At 53.1% G+C, this 20,351-nt stretch overlaps 1 protein-coding gene and 1 long non-coding RNA gene across 2 annotated transcripts in view; one reads left to right on the forward strand and one right to left on the reverse strand.

Annotated features, from left to right (window-relative positions):
- Mvb12b (multivesicular body subunit 12B) overlaps window positions 1-17,292 on the forward strand; it is a 162,115-nt gene extending 144,823 nt beyond the window's left edge. Inside the window, exon 10 of the mRNA XM_040735702.1 lies at window positions 13,892-17,292. Within this exon, the coding sequence (XP_040591636.1) occupies window positions 13,892-13,978 (87 nt within the window). The 3' untranslated portion in view covers window positions 13,979-17,292. The remainder of the gene's footprint in view (window positions 1-13,891) is intronic.
- LOC121136075 lies at window positions 9,321-13,354 on the reverse strand. Its single transcript, XR_005873201.1, has 2 exons — window positions 12,741-13,354; window positions 9,321-9,511 (listed from the first exon to the last, which is right to left on the reverse strand). It is a non-coding gene; the product is annotated as an uncharacterized LOC121136075 (long non-coding RNA).
- Window positions 17,293-20,351: the final 3,059 nt, after the last annotated feature.

A 20,351-nucleotide genomic window follows, 5' to 3' on the forward strand; every position in this document is an offset into this window, starting at 1 on the left:
CAGCTGGTCAGTCTGTCCATCGACATTGCTGTGAAGAGACACCATGGCCAAGGCAACTTACAGAAGAATGCACCTAACTGGGGGTTGGCTTACGGTTTCTGAGGGCCAGTCCATGACCGTCATGGCAGGGAGCACGGTGGCAGGCAGGCAGGCGCTGGAGCACAAGCTCACATCTGACCCACACGCTCATGGCAGAAACAGCAAGACTAGGCCTGGCGTGGGCTTTTGAAACCAAGGTCACCCCCAGTGACACACCTCCTCCAGTAAGGCCACACCTCCAAATCCTTCCCAAGCAGTTCTACCAACTAAGGCCCAAGCATTCAAATATGTGAGTCTGTGGTTGCCATTCTCGTTCAAACTGCCTCAGTAAGCATGCTCCCCCGCCACCCCAGCTAGCCACGGAGATTTTCTGAAGCTGAGCCTAGCCCTGTCTGCTACTCACCTTCCTGAACAAGCCTGCCATAGAGCTGCCGGGCCTGTCAGCCTGACAGCAGTCAGGGATGACGCTACAGAACCTCAGGTAGATGCCAGCACCAGTGTCACACCCCGGCACCTGCCCCGGTGTTACCACAGCCCGGCCTGACCCTGAGTGGCTCGTAGCTGGGGGGACAAGGCACCTGGTGGTGACGGGCGGGCATAGAGTGCAGTGCTCACCCTGGCGCACAGGGACACGAAGCAGCACGTCTGACTGGCAGCAGCACTCAAGCTCCAGGTGCCCGCCCGCAGGCGTCCTTCCCAGCGTGCTCAGGGTGGAGGCGGCATGCGGCATGCGCAGGACACTGCCTGCGGTCGGGTGCCATGTGTTGGTAGAGGCGATATGGTATGGACAGGATACAGGCCCCCAGTCTGCCTGTGTTAGATGTTAGATGCCGTATGTGCCCATAGTTGGGGTTGCTGGTTGGCTGGTTGGCTGGTTTGAGACAAGATCTCAGTTTGTAACTCTGGCTGGTCTTGAACCCACAGAGATCTGCCTACTTCTGCCTCCAGAGTTGACAGGATTATTCACCACCGTGCTCAGACCTCAGACAAGTGCCTTTTGCCTCTCCAACCCCAGCTGGGGCATAGGCCTCATGGACCAACCCCATAGTGCAGTGTCAACTCTGGGCACCTGACAGCTGGCAGAGACTCCAGCTGCCCCCACTGTCATGTCCCCAGGGCCGCCTTTAAGTCACAGGAAGACACCCAAGAAAAGTGGCATTTAAAAATTATTGTCAAAATACATGCCGTCAAGCAGCATTGTGGCAGGGGAGGAGCCACCGAGAAGACAAAACCCTCGCCGTGCAGGCAGACACTGAGATGTGGCTGGGGGAATGAAGGAAGCCGTGATTAATCCATAGCTCAGCTGGAAGGCCGGCACCCTCAGCGCTCAGAGATTTCCTGTCTGCCCATCTTCACAGAGCAGGGTTCCCGTCAATTAGGTCAAGGAATAGAGTGAATTTTGTGTCTTCCCTTCCCATGGGAGGTGACCAAGGAGTCACAAGGTTTTCTGCCCTGTGGGAGGGCGGTATGGGGCTACTGTCCTCACAAAGCCACACTGTCCCCCACCCCCGCCCTAAGAAATGCTGCTCCGTTGAGGAAGAGGAAAAATGCAATTCCACAGCCATCCATGATGAAGCGTCTTCTCTCCGAGTGAGGAGATGGGCATATAAATATTCCCTGTCTCCACGGCTCTTTATTTCCCTTGTAAGCAGCCCCCCATTTCTCCATCTGATGGATTCCCTGTCGCAGCCAGGGTGGGCGTGCCCCACACTCTCTCTCCAGTCACCTCCTCAAAAAAACCGGCCCTGCCCTAACTGCCTGAGTCCTCCGTTTGCCTCCACCTCCTGTGCAGCCATGGGCCTTCACCAACCCCACGCCCTTCTCCATCCCAGGTCCGCCCCACACAAGCCTTTTAAATCAGAGCAACGGATCCCTGCAGCGGAAGGGCATGGGCGGCTGGGAAGCCAGCCCCTCCAGGCTCCCCGTGAACCAGCCTACCCGGAACCCTTTGTGGGGCACATGGGGCTGTCGCTGGGGGTACCGTCTTTAGCCTAGCTCTCTTGCTGGTGGGAAACCAGCCTCCATTTTCACAGGACTTGAAAGCTGAAAGAGGGAGAGTCTCATTAGCAGAGGGCCCATCTAATATTAATCACCCCCTTAAAATTGACAAGGGAGGCAGTTCATTTAACCACTTAATTGCTACAGGTTTTTATGGGCTGCTGTTTGCAGACATATTTAATGAAGAAGTTATAAATCTAAGAGAGCTTAAAATTTTAATTTTATTCCTAAATATTATCCTTGTTCCCGCGTTTGTAGTTGGGCCTCAAGAGTGTAGTCACGTGAGATACTCTTTAAATGAACATATTTGCTAACTGGCGTGATTTCAGTTTTTAAAACATTGGTTCCAGCAATTAGGCCTTTTTTTTTTTTCAGTTCCCAAATGACTAGAGGAATTCGTCTTGATTATAATTGCTCTTAGCCACGCATATCTAATTTGTGTCTTTTTAAGTGTTAATTAGTAAACAGTTTGAGCTGACATCTTTATGTGTTTGCGTGTTGAAAAATGGGGCTTATTGCTTATTTAGCTTGGGGCTGATTCCGCTAGCATTTACGTCACGACTCAAAGGTGAAATTAATGGAAATGCATTTGGCAGCATGAAGTTTAAAGAATTTTCAAATTCAACGTCTGGATGTCCACTTTGCTGGGGCCTCTTCAAATGAACGAGGTTAGGGTGGGCTGGGGAACTAAGTCTGCCGGAGGAAAGCCAGGCAGGGTTTTGCATCCATAATGAAATGGCAAAGACCCAGCTTTATCGCAGCAAAGCGTTCAGACTCAGCCCGGTTGTTCTTCTTTTCTGCTGTTGGAAAGCTTTCCTTGTGCTTAAGAATTGAACCGATTTGAAGGGGCGCGCTGCAGTCATAGAAATATGTGGTCCCTTTCCACCATCTAGTGGTTGTGCCTTGAACTGCAACAGATTACGTGGCCACCTCTCTTCTAAGATGCAAGGTTCTCCACCCAGCGGCCTTTCAGTGGCTTTATTTTCAGCCAGAAAGGTGAAATATCTGGGAAAATAAATCTGCCCACTTCGTGCACTAAGTGTAATTAAGCCAACAGACTCTTATTTCCACCCACGTATTCTCCGAAGGCCCCAGCTAACTGCCCAAATTTTTACAGAGCTCACACTGGCTTGAGACCATTCCAGCTCAAAACAAAGAAACCCCAAAAGATGGTGGGCTGGTGAAGTAGGGGTGTGCCAGTCAGCTGACAACACCGGTTTATAGTGTGCCCCACCCTGAGCTGTCAGCACACAGGTGTGATTGCCAGGTGCAAAGAAAAATTTTTTAATTTAAAGAACTAATGGGTGGGCTAAGTTGCTTTTCTGAAGGCACAAAAAAATGCCTTCTGAAATGTGGGAGGGATTTGATTCACCCTGCCCCATTCAGCTCTACAACCACAGTGAATGCCACAGGCCAGCAATGACCTTGTTGGTATGGTATCATTTGAAGCGGCTTGCCAAGTGGAATAGATTGTGTACACAGGTGCGTGCGTGCGTGTGTGTGCGTGCGTGTGTGTGCGTGCGTGTGTGTGTGTGTGTGTGCGTGCATGTGTGTGTGTGCGCGCGCGCGTGTGTGTGTCTGTGTGTGTGTGTGTGTGTGTGTGTGTGTGTTTGCAGAAACCAGGGGTCGAATGGTTATCTTCCTTGATCCTCTACCTCAGTTTTTGAGGCAGCATCTTATACTGAACCTGGAGCTCCTTGATTCAGCTGGGCTGCTTGGCCAATGAGCCCCCGGTATTAGTTGTCTCTGCCCTTCACCACAGGGTTATCTGGCTTTTACACAGATGCCTGTGATCTGAGCTCAGTCCCTCATGCTTGCATGGCTGGCACTTTCCCAGCAGAGTCATCACCTCTGGCCCAGGCATCAACTTTTTCAGTACTTTGTGTTTTCCCAACAGACAGCTATTACACATGCATAAAAATGCAAACTTAGAAACGCATTGAGTAAAGAGTGAATGAATACCCCCTGCTGCCCACCCTGGACACACACAACAAACGTTAGAGCAGCTTGCCAGCAATCACATTTCTGTAACCTGCTCCCTACTCCCCCTCGTTCTAAATGCTTCCCCGTATGCCCACCGATAAGTGGAGCTCTCTACAGCTTCTTTCTCGGCAGATGGAGACTATTACAGAAGCCACAACTGGCCAAATGCAGTTTGCAGCTCACTCCTTCTAATGACCGCATTCTCTGCCTTTTTAAAAACACCTTTTTGAGAATTTTATACATGAATACTGTATTTATATCACTTTATTCCCCTCTCCAGCTTCTCTTGTGTTTCTCCCACGCCCTTTCAATTTCATGACCTCAATTATTGTTACACGCACACACATGCACACACGCACACACATGCACACACACACACACACAACCTGCAGGTCCATTTAGTGTTTGCCTAGTACATTTTGTGTTTATGGCTGACCACATGGCATTAAACAGCCTATCAGAGGGCCCATCTCTCAAGCAATCTGGTTGTCTTTCTCAACGGCCATTAATTGCCTATAGCTCTTCCTCTAGTGTTGGAGCTATGGAGATTTTTTCCTCTGTTCACGTTGGGATGTCAGCTAATGGTGTCACTGTGCAGGTCTTGTTTGAGCAGCCATATTGTTGAGATTTAATCGGTACAACTTCCTGCTTGAAATAGAAGACACTGTCTCGTTGCTGGCGTCCTCATTCACTGGCTTTTACGTTATCTCCTACGCCCCTCCTGCCACCACTGTCTGCAGTGTTCTCTGAACCTGTGGGAGTAAAGCTTGTGTGTGTTTATCAGTTAGGGATGCGCACCCCACAGTCACATGGTCTTTGCATCTTGGTCAGTTGTGGCTTCAGTAATGGTCTTGTGTTCTGCAAAAAAAAAAAAAAAAAAAGCTTCTTGGATGAAAAGGGGGAGCTGCACTTGTCTGTAGTTATGGGGGAAGTATTTAGAATGCCGCTTAGGAAAGCGGCAATAGTAGGTTCCCTCTAGGACCCTTGGGCTCACCAACCATCGGTAGTTGCCTAGGTTACGTTATCAGGCATGAATTTTCTCATGAGCATGAATTTCTCATGAACCAACTAGGAGGCTTTGGTTACCTCCAAAATACAGGCGCCACTATCGCCCTCTGGTACATCTCACTGGTCCTTGTCGTGCCTCAGAGACTTTACAGCTCAGTAGGACTTTCAATTGCACTTCTTCCTTGGTAATGCACACAGCACCTTTGTCTACCCAAGTGCTAATCTTCAGGCTTCTGGGTCAGGTCCAGCTTGATTTCCTGTGTCCTTCAGCAAGAGGGTGTTACCGTAGACAAGGTAGGACGTAGACAAGGACAACAAAAACCTGAATGGTGGTCCCTTCTGACCACAGCTGGAAGGCTCCTCATGCTTGCACTGGGGGATTCGCTGTCTGTGGCTTTATGGGGTGCATCCTCACCCCCCATGCCATGCCCTTCTGTGATTATGCTCTGACATACTTAGCCAGTCACCTGCTGATGGACTTTGGAGTCATGCCCAGTGACTCTCAGTGTGTGTGACTTGATTTTCTGTGTGTGTGCCTTTGCTCCCCTGGGTGAGAACACGAGGCTGGCTTTCTCCACATCCCAATTCCAGCCAGGGGCACTGGCTTTTAATGTTTGGCATTGTTACCTACTCTAGAGCTGAAGGGTTCCCTGGTCCCCACGTCGGTCTGTTGTCATTGGCTGTCCACTGCTGGCAGTTCTCTTGGGAATCTCTCCTGTTGTTGGTGCTCTTGGCTTGGTGGTTCTCCTCCAGCTTCTTTAATATCCATCCCCCTTGCCTCTCCCTACCTTCCCCTCTCCTCGGGGAGCATGTATGCGTGGTTATACGCCACACAGAGGCATGTTCAGGGTTCAGAGCTTGATGTCTTGTTTTTGAGACAAGGTCTCTCCCAGCCCCCGGAGCTGCTGTTTTTCTCTAGCCTGGCTGACCTGTGAGCCCCAAGGACCCTCTTGTTGCTGTCCCACAGCTTGGGGATTACAGGAGCACACTGTTAAACTTCACTATGAGTTCTGGAGCCCCGAACTCAGGTTCTCATATTCACAGAGCAAACAGTTTACCCTCTAATCCAGCGGTTCTCGGCCTTCCTAATGCTGCCACCCTTTAATACATACTACGGTGACCCCCCAACCATAAAATTATTTCCACGGATACTTCATAGATGTAGTTTTGTTACTCTTAGGAGTCATAATGTAAATATCTGATATGTAGGAGATCTGATAAGGGACCCGTGACCCACAAGTTGAGAGCTGCTTCTCTAAACCGTCTTCCCAACCGCTTTTATTCACTTTTTAGTGATACTTTTATCAACTATTTGAAATTTTCATGCACAGTATTTTAAATATATTCTCCCATTTCCATCCCTCCCCCACCCCTTCTCACCCAACTTTGAGATTTCCCTATGTTTCTTTTGTCTGTGCCGCACAGCTAATCGTGAGTGGGAGTGGGGATTGTGCTGGTCTGGGATCATCCTATGAGAGGCCACATCATTAGACTCTCCCTCTCGCAACAACTATCAAACGCCGGTAGTTTCTCAGCCAGGGGATTTGGTGTGCACTTTAACCCCTGTGCTGGTCCTAGCATACTGTCACAATTTCTGTGTGTTCATATGTGTGTCTGTCTTGTGGTGTCTGGAAAACACTGCTTTCTTGATTGATATTATTATGCCAAAGCTTGCTCTATCTATCTATCTATCTATCTATCATTGTTAGACAAGGTTTCTCTGTGCAGCTCCGGCTGTCCTGGAACTAATCTATAGACCAGGCTGGCCTTGAACTCACAGCAATCCGCCTGCCTCTGCCTCCTGAGTGCTGGGATTAAAGGCGTGCGCCGCCGCCGCCGCCACCACCACCACCACCACCTGGTTTATTTCTTTTGTTAAGAATTTGTTTTAATTACATGGTGGTGGGATGGGTATAGGTATGTCCATGTTAGTGCACCTATGGAAGCCAGAGGTGTCAGATCCCCCTGGAGCTGGAGTTACAAGTGGCTGTGAGCTGCCCAATTTAAGTGCTGGGAACAGAACTCAGGTTCTCTGTGAGAGCAGTGTGTACTCTTCACTACTGGGCCATCTCTCCAGCCCCTACTGCTGGCTCTTATAAACCTTTCAGTCCCCTCTTCCTGAAGACCCAGTGCCTTAAAGGGAGGGTATGATTCCAGTGTCCCTTTTGGGGCTGGGCTCTCCAGTCTCTTATTCCCTGCATGTTGACTGCGTGGTGGCCATTGCCATCTACTGCAAGAAGCTTCCCTGATGGGAGGGAGGCGGGTCGGACTCCACCCCTCTCAGTCAGGCCCCTCCTCTCTCAGTTGGACCTCTCCCTTCCCATTTTTAAAGCTCTTTATGCTTTAAAGATGGGAACCTCAGGCCTGGGGAGAAGCTTTGAGTTTTGTTTTTCCATCGTTCTTACAATAAAAACCACCCCATTTTGTTATTTTGTATTTTAAAATACTAAACTATTAAGCACCAACTGCATACTCTGGCATGCTCTGGAAAGAAAACTCTAGAGCTGGCTTTATTTCTACTGTTTCGGCAGTTTTCAAGTCAGTTTCTCCTATGACTTTTAAGTGTTGTGTTTGCCGCCTCTTTCTGTGTGCCCTGCGGGGCTTTTCCTGTGCCTTTGTTTCCAACTCTTGCTTTGTGATGGCTCTCACATAGGGTAGATTAATTCAGAACCCTTTGTGCTTCTGCAAAGTCTCCTAATTAGTGGCACCATCATTCCATCTGAACCTTATAGCCTTTCAAGGAAGGGAGAGTGTATAAACTGCTTTTTTTTCTTGAGAGAGGGTCTCCCTGGTCTTGCTGTATATTCCAGGATGACCTTGAGCTCACGAATCTCCTGCCTCAGCCTTACAAGAACCAGAATTACAGACATCTCCATTTGTTTTTAGTGTGTTTGGGTTATTGTGGGCGCGTGCATACGGAGGTCAGAGGACAGCATGGGGGCTGTCTCTCCCCTACCACCATGTAGGTTCCTGGGATGGAACTCAGTCATCAGCAAGCACCTTTACCTGCTGAGCATCGCAGACCCATGCTCTGTTTTTGTTGGAACTGCACAGAACTCTGATGACGGACGTTTTACACGGCATATCCACCTGGGGACAGATGTACTGGCTTACCCAGGTCTTCCAGTATTGGCCAATGGGAAACCAAAGGGTGTTCTTTGAAGAGTTGCCATGTGTTTCTTTTGAGATGGGGTCTCAAGCAGCCAAGGCTGGCCTTGAACTCTGAATGTAGCTGAGCATCTTCTGGTCCTCCCTCCCGTCTTTACTTCCCAGTGCTGGGCATCAAACCCAGGTCTCGATGCATGCTGGGCCAGCACTGGGCCAGCCAAGCCACGTCCCCCGCCTCCTGTTACTTTTCGAGACATGTCTGGGTGTCATGTGTCTTTGTGGCTCCTGTCAACAGGACCTGTGCCTTCTCAGCTGTCACATGTGTAGAGAAAGTTCCCAGCCTTGGCAGGGACTCTGGAGCCAATCTCTCCTGACCTGAAACGACAGTAGCACCACTCTCCTTGTCACTGGCCTGGTCTCCTGTGTAGCAGCTGTTCCCCGACTGGTGGGCTCGTCTCCTCATCAGAACCTTCTAGGCCCCTGGGCCTCTTCAGCGGCCGTTGCCCACTCTCGGGATCACAGGTTCTGCTGTGTCTTCATCTTTCCTCCTGAATAAGAGCTGGCCATTGTCTCTCTCCTGCAGGCTCTCGTCCCGCCGGACGGGTGGCAGCGTTCGGTCATCTGTGGAGATGGCTGGTTTTCCTCCCTGTGTGTTAACAGTCTGAGTCCCCAGGCCTCTCTCCTCACTGCTTCGTGTGGGAATCCAATCCCACAGAGCTGGAGTTAGGAACAGCTGTGAGCCACCCAGGGTGGGTGCTGGGACCAAACTCAGCTCCCCGGCAAGAGAAACACATTCTCTTAATGGCTGAGCCTCTCCCTCGGTGATCTCTGATGACCCTTAATGCAGCTCCTCATGCTGTGGTGACCCCAACCGTAAAGTTATTTCATTGCTATTTCATAACTGTAATTTTGCTACTGTATGTAAATATTTTTAGGTATAGAAGTTTGTCGAAGGGGTCACAGCCCACAGGTTGAGAACTACTGCCCAGTCTTCAGAATTTATTGAAAGCAACGCCTCCTAAGAGTGGCCACCAGAGAGGTTATTCCCTAGTGGCCTGGGGCACCCAGCATGTAAATAAAAGAGAATTGTAGCTGCAGCAGAGATGGGTATCAAGGCAGCATTACCTATCAAGGTACCTATCAGCCACACCTACTTGTGAGAAACCAGAGTCCAGGTGAATGGCTGGTTTTTGCCAGTCCTTTAAGGGAGGGGTTCCCATAAGGGACTTTCATCCCACATGTTAAAATAAGGCAATCCCCCAAGCTGAACTAAAAGACGTTGCCAGCCACAGGTGACAAAGGTGAGCATACAGCAAAAATGGAGTGGGTGGGGCCTCCACAGAACATGCCACGGTGTTCATTCCCAGCCCACGACCTAGAGAAGAAGGACATCACAAACAGTCAGTTTTGCAGTTGTCCAGATGAACTCTGAAATGCCATCTCAATGCTAGGCAGCCCAGAGGCCGTGGCACAGCTGTGGTTTCCATTCAGTACCATTTGAGTGCTGGCATGTGCGCGCGCGCACGCGCACACACACACACACACACACACACACACACACCTGTGCATGCACACATGCACTCACGCTAACGCCTGCCCTGTGAGACCACATCAAGGGAAAGCTATGCTTTGTGTCTGTAGAGCAAACTTGCTCTCATTTCTCAACTGTGTGGCTTCTCTGCCTACTTTCCCTCTCAGATTTTAATAGTCATGAGTACACGAGATTTTTCACCTTCCTGCGTGTGTCCCTGTTGGCAGTGGTATTGTCATCCAGCGATGTGGCAGCCTCAATGCTCTACCTAGCTGGGAAGTGTACACCTCTCTCCAGGGGAAGCATAAAAGCTACCGGTCACTCTGTGGGAGTCAGTGTGTGGAGAGAGGGCAGGACGGATGTGCTGGTCATCATGTTACTAGTCACCCTGCCCCCTTGGGGGCCCAGGTCCCCCAGTTTGCCTGTGACATTCCTGCTGGACCTTGCTTTCACCCTGTCTGCCCTTGTCTAGGGAGCAGATGCCTACAGGAAAAGTTGACAAGACATGGACCACAGAGATCCTTCCCATCAGTTGCTTAAAGGGCTGAATGTGTCCAGGAGTTCCCAGGCCTGGCTGTTAAGTGGAATGCTTGGGGTCCTTGTTAGAGGGCAGATGCAAAGTCTAAGTTAGCTCATTCCAGGAAAGTCATGCAGCAGGCCCGCCCCACATCAGGCCCACCCCAGTCCTTCCTCAGGGTTTGAACCCCATAGCCAACACAGCTTGGAGAGCATAGAGCCCCTTGAGTGGAAAAGGGCCTTCCACAATGGAGGCTGAGCTGTGGGTGAGTTAAGAACTTATTTACAAATGGAAGACAGGTTTGAGCCCAGGCTATGGCAGTTTTGGGGGGGGGCTGTCAGGCAGGTGAGCTACTGTGTCCAGCCTTTCAACATAGACACTTACCAAGAAATAAAACAGGCCAGGGCCTTTCATAAATGCTGTTGCTGTCCCTATCTTTGCCTCTTGGGGACAGGCACTGCTGGGTTTGCACAGATCACCCCGTGGCTCCCACAGCTCCCCTGTGAATGGCAGGAGATGTCTAGTCACCCCTTTTCCTGGAGGCTGCAGTGGCCTAGCCTCGCTGGTGACGCTTCATCCTTCTAACAGAACACAGGTCTTGTGGTGAGCAAGGTCTTGTGGGAACTGTGACCCATGTCTGCATGAGAGGTCCTTGGGGCCCCTGGGAAAGTCCCCTAACAGAGCCCCTGACAGTGACATCTCTTTCCTAGGCCAGGCCACCGGTACAGTTGCTGTGACAGGCTGTATCCACCAGAGGGCACACTGCCCTGCATTGCTCAGCTGAACTGAGCTCTGCACACCAAATGCTTTTTAATTGAAAATTTTTTTTAATTCAAAAAGGATTTGCTGTTTGTACTCAAGTGCAGGTTTTCCTTATGCAGAGACTAATGTCTTGAGTAAACAGATCCGGGCTCAAATCCACCTTCAAAGGTACTCTCTATTTGCCCAAGGGAGTGAAAGGGCTTCCAGAAGCGGCCCTAGTCTCTTGGGCAAACATTTTGGGGACGAGGAATCCCAGGCAGAGGACATCATCTGTGGGAAGGTTATCCGCAGCCTAAGGGGGATTATGTCTGAGGACATATGTTGAAATTTCATTTGGGGAATTAGGGAAAACAAGAGTGGGGGTGGTGACTTTCTCCAGCCAAGATAACCTAAAAAGGGAAAAACTCCAGGGAGAGGGCAGGGGACCAGGGCATCGGCGTGTTGTGTCAGCCCCCAGGGTCTCCGCGTGCCCGGGCTATAGGGCAGGAAAGGGCAAGTGTGTACTTGCAGTCACACACACACACACACACACACACACACACACACACACACACACACTCTTCCCCTGGACTCTCCTGGGGACCCTCTTCCAGCAAAACCAAACCCCCGTCCTCTCCCCAGCCTGCGCTTCCTCCGGTGTCCTGATGCTCCAGGCCTTTGTACTGTGGGAATGGCACCTGGGCCCTCCACACTCAAGCCTGTGCCATTAAGGCCCCTGCTCATCTGCGCAGTCAGTCATGGCTTGTTCTTCCCTGGGAAAGGTCTGTGCTCCAAGAAGTGCCCTTGCTTGAGTCCTGGACTATGTGGAAAGTTCCTGGGTCCCTCTGCCACCACCCTATGAGCCCTGGGCACGGAGTATTTCATAGAACTTATGCCTTTGCAATCCTGACCCCAACCCCAAATGTTCCTTCTCTCACCCACCCCCAGCCCCCAGCAGAGTAAGGCATGTAGGTGCCTGTAAAGCCCACAGACTTTTGCAGTTCACGTACATGCATACACCTGAACAGCCACCAGGTGGCAGTGTTGTGCCAACCATTCATTGCCTGAAGCCTCTTGGGTAGCCAAGCCTGTAGGGATGGGTTAGCCTGATGGGATGGTGTGCCTGCAAGGGTCACTAGAGAGTAAGAAATTGGGTGGGGGCTGCTCCGATGGGCTCTCCTCATAGCCACCAAATGTTTAGTGGAAGAGGCTTGCTACCAAGGATAGGCCTGTGCCACCTCTGGGATTTTGCAGACCACACCTCTCCTTAGATCCAGGGTGGGGAGACCTGCCCGAGGGCTCCTGCAGCACCCATCCTGGTACCTGATGCTGTGAGGCAGGACACTCAGGGTTGCACGGGTGCTGTCATGGCTTCTTGGTCTCACAGTGAACCTCAGCTCCCAGCCACCCCTCTTTCCCAGGACGGGCTCCTTGCGGGCAGCAGCTCTCTTTGGGCGTGCGGCGGGCCTTGTTTGGCCCACTCAGCCTGGCTGGAGTCTGCGGCCTCTCCGGCTACAGTTTGACCACATTCTCCTCCACAGGCTGCAGAGTGGTCAAGTTCAAAGACGGGGCTCTTCTCAGAGCTGCTTTCTGTTGGAAAGCCTTTCAGGGCCACTTGTGATCTGTTGAGCATGTTTGGAAACCACTAACCTAAACACCTCTCTCCTAACGCTGCCCATTAGGGCGCCCCAGGCTATCTACCCCCCCCGTCTCTGCCAGGGTCAGGGACCCTGTGCTGCATCTCACCATGCCCAGATTGAATGTCCCCGCCCTCAAGGGGACTGCAGGGCTCCTCACCCTACCCAAGATACTCACTTCTTCTCAGACTTTCAAGGACTTGGAGCCTTTGTTTCCAGCCTCTGCAGAGTTGGGTCTCCAGTCCAAGAGTTGATGACCCTCCATAGAGCTGGCCCCTGGCTCAGGATGACAGCATGGCCTGGCAGGTTCACACACACCACCACCACACCACCAGGGAAGCTTGGCTTATCTGTGTAACTGTAGGTCCCCACCAGGGAGGTTCTGGGTGCAGCGAGGAGCATTTGCAAAGGGTATGGGGGTGAGGGTAGTCCAGAAGCCCTTCCGGGCCCTCGGGCCACTAAGGCGCTGTCCTGGATGGTGCACAGTGTGCCCGGTGGCAGGGTGTCCCAAACCTGGAAGCTGAGGGAGGCCTCTGGTCAGTCATGGAGTCCACTCACAGGTCTGTCAGTCATGGAGTCCACTCACAGGTCTGTAGTGTTAGAGCCCACTCACAGGTCTGTAGTGTTAGAGTCCACTCACAGGTCTGTCAGTCATGGAGTCCACTCACAGGTCTGTCAGTCATGGAGTCCACTCACAGGTCTGTCAGTCATGGAGTCCACTCACAGGTCTGTCAGTGTTAGAGCCCACTCACAGGTCTGTAGTGTTAGAGCCCACTCACAGGTCTGTAGTGTTAGAGCCCACTCACAGGTCTGTCAGTCATGGAGTCCACTCGCAGGTCTGTCCTCAACAGCCTTGCTATGGTCCTCCGTGAGGTATGAGCAGGAACAGGAAGGAGCTTGCCTCTCAGCCTGGCACAGGTTCTCATGTGAGCTTGCCATTGGCACCAGAGGTGCGCACTGCTGGGGCCAAAGTCTCTCCCTGCAGAGGCAGGCGGGGATTGTGAAAGCTACCTACCATTGTCACCTCCCAAGCGTCCCTCCCCTCCCCTGTCCTACCCCTCTCCCTCCCCTGTCCTCCCCCTCCCCTCCCCCTCCCCCTCTCCTCCCCCTCCTCTCCCCTCCCCCTCCCCTCCTCTCCCCCTCCCCTCCCCCTCCCCTCCCCCTCCCCTCCTCTCCCCCTCCCCCTCCCTTATATGCACACACACATGCACCCACAGTGACATGCTATCCCAGCTCCTGTTCTCAGCAGCCACTCTGCCCAGGGTTCAGCTGGGGCCTTTTCTGGGGTCCTCTGGCCTGACTGTGCCTCTCTGTTCCCTCCCCCTGCAGTACGAGTACAGTTTCCGCACAGAGCAGAGCGCGGCGGCACGCCTCCCACCCAGCCCCACCCGGTGCCAGCAGATCCCCCAGTCCTGAGGAGCCCACAGCCTCCTGGGGAGAAGACGTCTCCTACCCAGTGCCCAGACTACTGATGGGGTGGCTGGGATGAGTTACTCCCTCTCCCAACTGCCCTCCCCACTCACCAAGAGACTCCGGGCAGCTGCGTGGTCATCTATGGTCATCAGCTTGCCTGATGAGACTCCCCTGCTCCCTGGGAACATTGTTCATAATTGTGACTAATGTATGTGCTATGACCAGAGGCTCCTAGCACACCTGTGTGATGACCACTTACCCCACAAAGAAAGAAAAATTCTTCCCTATCCGTGAGGGCCTGGGCACACGCTCCAGCAGCCCAGCGGCGCCCGCTGGCTCCCTTCAACTGACCGTCGCCCACTACGAGAACCCCACAAGGCCACTGTCCCTCCTGGGAGACTCCAGGACTGGCTGCCTCACATAGGACCCTGCAAGATGCACTCATCATCTCTGACCCACCAAGCTCCCCGGGAACAAGCATACCTGGTCAACAAACGCTCACGTGGCCCCTGCGTTTCATAATGACACTGAGAACGCGGGACTCTGCTTCACCCCAGACAACTGTGGACTCTTTCCCCAACGCACACACTGGATACCCAGGGCACAGATGGAGCCCCGTTTTCTGTGGAGGTGACTAGATGCCTGCCTGGACGGAGACTTGGCTGCTAGGGTGCTGTGCCTGGTCACAGCTCCACTCCCCACAAAGGGCTCATCTGTGGAGCTTCCACCTGCCAGCAACAGCTCCACACGCCTCTGCCTGGTGCCCTGACCCGGTGGCAGCTGACACAGAGCGTGCTCTCGGAGGCGTAGTGCCCAGCCCTGCGGGGACAGCGTACAAGGGCAGCAACTCCTCTCAGCCAGGCCACCGGCTGTCTAGAAGGCACCTCCCGCCAGTGACCCGCTGTCTTGAAAAGTCCCTCTGTCCAGGGCCTCTGAATTTGGGCTAGAGTGTTTCACAGGTTCCATCTGAGGTGCCAAGTTCAACTCCACATGTGTTGCCATGCAAACAGCGGCCACCGCTGTGCCAGCTCTCACCACCACGGCATGCTGCTTTGCCATCGTTGGCGATTAGGGTTTGTCTGGCGCTGGTCCCTAGAGGTCTGTGGGTGTGAAGGTGTGCACAGTGGTCGGTGGCCATGGGCAACTACACACCAGCTGTACAAACCTCTCCGGTCACAGCTCCAGAGCCGGCCACAGGCAGCTGAGCGCCAACGGATCGGGAGCAAGAACCAGCCAACGAGATGGCCCGAGTCAGGGCAAGGCCAAAAATACCTCAGCACCCTCCCTCAGCCCCTCGGCTCCTGCTCCTCAGGCCCTCTGTGGTCCACCCTGCCTCCTCAGCCCCCCTTCTCCGCTTGATGGTACTTCATTTCCATGTGTCATGCCTCGGACACGAGCACACCCTGGGGGTACCCATCAACCCCTGCCTCTGGGCCCTACAGCCTCCAGGCAGCACAGGCCATGAAAGGTGGTTAGCTCACCTGCCGGTGCCCCAGAGGCCTGTGGGGTCAAAACCTAGTGTCAAGCTGGTGCTCTACAGAGCTGATGAACTGTCCCTCCCCCAAGACAACTCCACAGCGTCTGCTGCTGCTGGTGAAACACCAAGTGGCTTGTATGACCTGAGGCCCACAGAGAGGGGCAACCACTCGTAGTCTGAGTCAACCGGGAAGGTCGGGGGACAAAGCTCCGGGGTCTCTGGGCCACTTAAGCCTGTGCACATTGTCTTATCACCTCTTTCCGATCCCCGGTTGTGAAATCGTCCTCACCAGGCGATGCCAGGTGACCCTGCCCCCTTCCCTTGATGGAGAATGCGGCTTCCCTGCAGCTCTTACAGGCCCTGAAGTTCAAAGATGAAAACAATGGACCCTTTGTCGGTGATCAGAAAGGCCATGTGAAGAGGTTCCTGGAGGAAGGAGGAGGGCGCGCAGCCCGCTCCCACTCTGCCACGGGACTCAGCCACGGGAAAGGGGGCCAATGCGTGCTCTGAGCTGGAGCAGCCTCGGGACCTCGTAGTTTAAGGATAGCCTTGACTGTGGATGGTGTAGCATCACAGCCTCTAGCTTTTGAAGCGTGGAGGACAACTTGGTGTCTGTGGTAGGTTTTAGGTTGGTTTCTTGTCTTCTGGTGGTGGCACTGGTGGTGTGGTCACACCCATGTCCACTTGGTGTGCGCCTGGCACAGACGCAGGCCTGGAGGTGGGGCTGCGGCTCACGGCCTTGTGTGTGTGGTGTGGAGCCCTTTTCTGAACCACGCCCTAGCCACTGAGATGAACACAGAATCACTGGGGGACGTGAGAGCTGCGGCCTCTCCCTTGGGCCTCCTCCTTCCCTCCCTCCAGCATGCCCCACAACTGCTGCTGTCCCTGCCAAGCACACACCTCTCTCTCGAAAAAGCTAACCAGAGCACAGCCCCCCCCCCTGCCGGCCCCCACGCTGGAAAGCCGGTTCCTCCCGAAGGCCTGGATGGCACGCAGGCGATAAGCAGGGGCGGGCGGGGGGGGGGCTCCAGACTCACTCACAAATTATCATAAGGCCAAGTCTCAGAGCCCGTGTCAGCCCCACTGGCCTTGGGAAAGCACAGGTTAGAGCCGTGAGCGCTCTTCCTGGGATCAGTGCAGGAAGAAGCTGAAGGACACACACAAGGGGACCGAGATATGAGTACCCTTCCTTCACTGGGCACTAGACCTGACAGTCCTAAGCACATTTCCTGTCACCCCCTAACAAGCCCGGCACTGGGTGCTGTCTGTCCCTGTCACACGAAGAGTCCGAGGCAGAACCTGACCCCAAAGCCTCTGGGCCAACCATCTGGCCTTGGTGCCCATCCCTGTGATGGGCTCTCTTTTGCTATGGAGTTACCGTACCACGGCAGTGGGTTCTGGCCATGGGTCAGGCTGAGACCTGCCCTGCTCCCACGACCCCAGGTTCGCAGCCTGTGAGCACTTCTCCTGCTGCATTCCAGCCCTCAAGAGCTGAACTCACAGAACGGGTGTACACCCTTCCGACCCCCAGAGCCTGATGGAGAAGCCGGGCTTCTTCCTGTACCCAGGTCCCTCTCGGGGACTCGGCACATCAGGGTGGCCCAGCTTTGTCCCCTGCTCCAGGTGCAAACCTCTGTGCAACTGCAGCCATCAGCACCCGTCCAGGCTTTGTCCCCCTTCAAAGGTGCGCGAGCTGGGCCACTGTGTGGCGCTGGGACAAGGACCCAGGCACAGCTGCCTTCCTGTGTATTTATTCAAGGTGACTGCTTGGCAAAGGGAGGTTTCACTGTGTGATTGTATTCTTAATATAATTTGTTAAATAAATGTTTGTTTTAACCTCTTTCCCCCAGTTGGCTGTTATTTTTAAAGCCGCCAGAGGTCAGTGTCCCTCAGGGGAGGCCCTCTGCCCAACTGCAAGCTGTCCCTCCTACTTCCCAGGGCTCCTGGGGGCCAGGTGGTCACGACCTTAGCTTTTCAGATTTCTAGGAAGAGCTGGCAGGTGACTTGAGGGTTTCAGGCCCACCGGCATCCTTGACCCCCAGAAGCTCCTGAGAGAAGTCCCAGTTGCTATGAACTCAAGGCCTCAGAAGAATGCAGGAGGCTTTTATCTCCTGCTGGGCTGCCTCCTGTCTCTGGGCCTCGGGGCTTGTCTGTCAGAGTGGGGATGCAGCTCCTCTGCTTTGGGCCTGTCCTAACTGCTCAACGCTGCAGGATGCCGCCTGCAGAGATGGCCCAGGGCCCCACACACTTTCGGGGTTCCTAGGAGTTCCATCATCAGTGCTTTGACTCCCCACCTCCTGGCTGTGGCTTCTCCATCTCTACGAGACTGACTGCCTGCCTGCAGCTCAACACACACCCATCTCAGAGGGAAGGAGCTAGAATGGTGACCTTTGACCCACCACTCCTCTCCTGGGCTCCCTAAAACTTAGGGGTATCTCCACACCTGTACCCCCTACTTCCCAAACCCAGCCTCTTATCACTTGAGTCTTTTTCCCACATCTTTGAGGGGATCCAGGTCTAAGTTCTGGTTCTGGCTCTGCGGGTCGCTTCATCTGGTCCCCAACGGCAACGGTTCTCTGTCGCAAGCCACCTGAGCCTACCACAAGTCACTGCACTGCAGCCACCAGATGCTCTCGTCCAGTGCTGTGTTGCAAGAGGAGGACACCAAGCCGTTTGTCACTTCCTCTCCTGCCACGGAAGTGGTGACTACATGTGAAAACCCCGGGAAGGATGGGCCCCAGCAGTGCCATGAGGTCCCTCGGACCCCAGCAGTGCCATGAGGTGGCCTCGCTGCACAGTCTTGATGTGTCTCGAAGAAACCAGAGACGCCCCAGCACAGGCTTGGCTCCGGCTTGCCAGGCTTCGGTGTTGGTAGTGGTGACTTGGTTGTAGACGCTCCCTGGCAGCAGGTTCTGGGGAACGAGACAGAGCTAATGAACCTCAGAGCCTGATCTAAGCCTGCTAGCGACTAGGTTTTCTGGTTCTGTTATTTCCTACCTGGCCCTGGGTGGAAACTCCACCTTGCAGAGTTGTGGGGAAACAGCTGTGGAAAGCCATCAGGCAGCACCCTTCCCAGGCTGGACCTGGTGCTGCCGCCTCCCCTCTCCCACACCTCAGGCTCGGGAGCTAGAAGGTTCTGAGGGTCTGGACCTCCTGACTGGGGACACAGGGTAGAGGCTGCACAAATTGAACGGCCTGAGATGTGCCCATCCCCCCACTCGCCTTGTCCTTAGGAGGGAGCATGAGGCATTCAACCCTAGCCACCACTGGGGAGTCTTGAGAGCTCCTCAGACTCCCCCACCACACCCACCCCAGGGATCAAACAGTAACCTCTGTGGGGTCAGTGAGCCCCAGGGGTCCCCCCCAGGTGACTCCCCTGCTGCTGCCACCCCCACAGGCAGGTAATCTCAAACTGTAGCTCAGAATGTCTAAAGCCAGCATTTCGGCACTTCCCCAGTGGTGTGGTTTGGATCTTCCAAGCCCTCAGAAGCCCACAGCTTGCCCACACACACACTTCCTGACTCCCTCCGCCACAGCCGGCCCTTCCCATAGAGGGATCCAAACAACAGAACCAAGGCAGGGGGATAAAGAGTTGGGAACAGCCTGAGCTACAAAGTAAGTTCTAAACTGCTTGGAGTATTTGGTAAGACCTTGTCTAAAAATAAATAAAAATGAACAAGAGGAGGCTTCCACATTGGGTAGGTGACAGCCACCTGTAACTCCAGCTTCAGAGGGTCCAATGCCTCTATGGGTACCTCTACAGACACACATACCTCCATGCAGACACACACACACACACACACACACACACACTAAAATAAAAACTTTAAAACATTGGAGCTGAGGATATAAGTCAATGAGAGCACTTGCCTAGTACGGGTGAGGCCATGGGTCCAGTCTCCAGTACCACAGTAACAATAATAATAATAATTAATAACAAACCCCAGCACCACAAGTAATAATAAAAATAATGAAAGAAAAATAAACATGGAGCTGGAGAGATGGCTTAGAGGTTAAGAGCACATAATCACTTTCAGAAAACCTGAGTTTAGTCTCCAATACCCATGTCAGCTCACGACTACCTGGACCTCCATCTCCAGGGATCTGACACATGCTTCTGGGCCATTGAGGGCACCTGCCCAGATGTGCATATCCTCTCTCTCTCTCTCTCTCTCTCTCTCTCTCTCTCTCTCTCTCTCTCTCTCTCTCTCTCTCTCTCTCTCTCTCTCACACACACACACACACACACACACACATAAAATATAAAAAATAAACAAATTATCAAAGATCTCGTTCCACACCCTCAAAATATAGACCAAGGTACCATAAGGCTGAGTGTACTCCTGCTGCTGTGTAGATCCCAAAGATCCCCCAAAGGCCCATATGCTACAGGCTTGCTCACTGGGGTGGTACTCTTGGGAGGTGGCAGGTGTGTTGGGAGGTGAGGCACAGGAGGTCGTCTCTGGGTTACTGGTCAGAGTAGACAGTGGCAGCCCAGCCCCTCCCCTTTCTCTCTCTTGCTCCCACCCATGAGGTCAGAGGCCCTGCGCTCCTGTTGGGATGTGCCAGCACAAACTCAAAGCAGCGAACCTCTGAAAACCTTTTCTCTTTGTGAGTTGATCAGCTCAGGTGGTTGTCATGGTAACTGATGGAGAACCGAGCGAGCAGCGCATGAAGCAGCATGTCTTTTCTGACACATCTGACCCAAGAACGCAGGAGAAGGAGGCGGCTCGGTTCATCTTAAACTAAAGGAGGACAGCACACGTAAGTCGGAGGACTGTTTGGCTTTGGAGTCTGAGTACAAAAATTCCCATGAAATAGTATATAAAACTGAATTCACCCGCATATTCAAAAATAGTTACAGCAAGTAGAGACCATCCTAAGAACGTAAGAGGGCTG

Source organism: Mesocricetus auratus, unplaced genomic scaffold (genome assembly GCF_017639785.1).
Source record: "Mesocricetus auratus isolate SY011 unplaced genomic scaffold, BCM_Maur_2.0 Super-Scaffold_100047, whole genome shotgun sequence".
Lineage (NCBI taxonomy): Eukaryota > Metazoa > Chordata > Mammalia > Rodentia > Cricetidae > Mesocricetus > Mesocricetus auratus.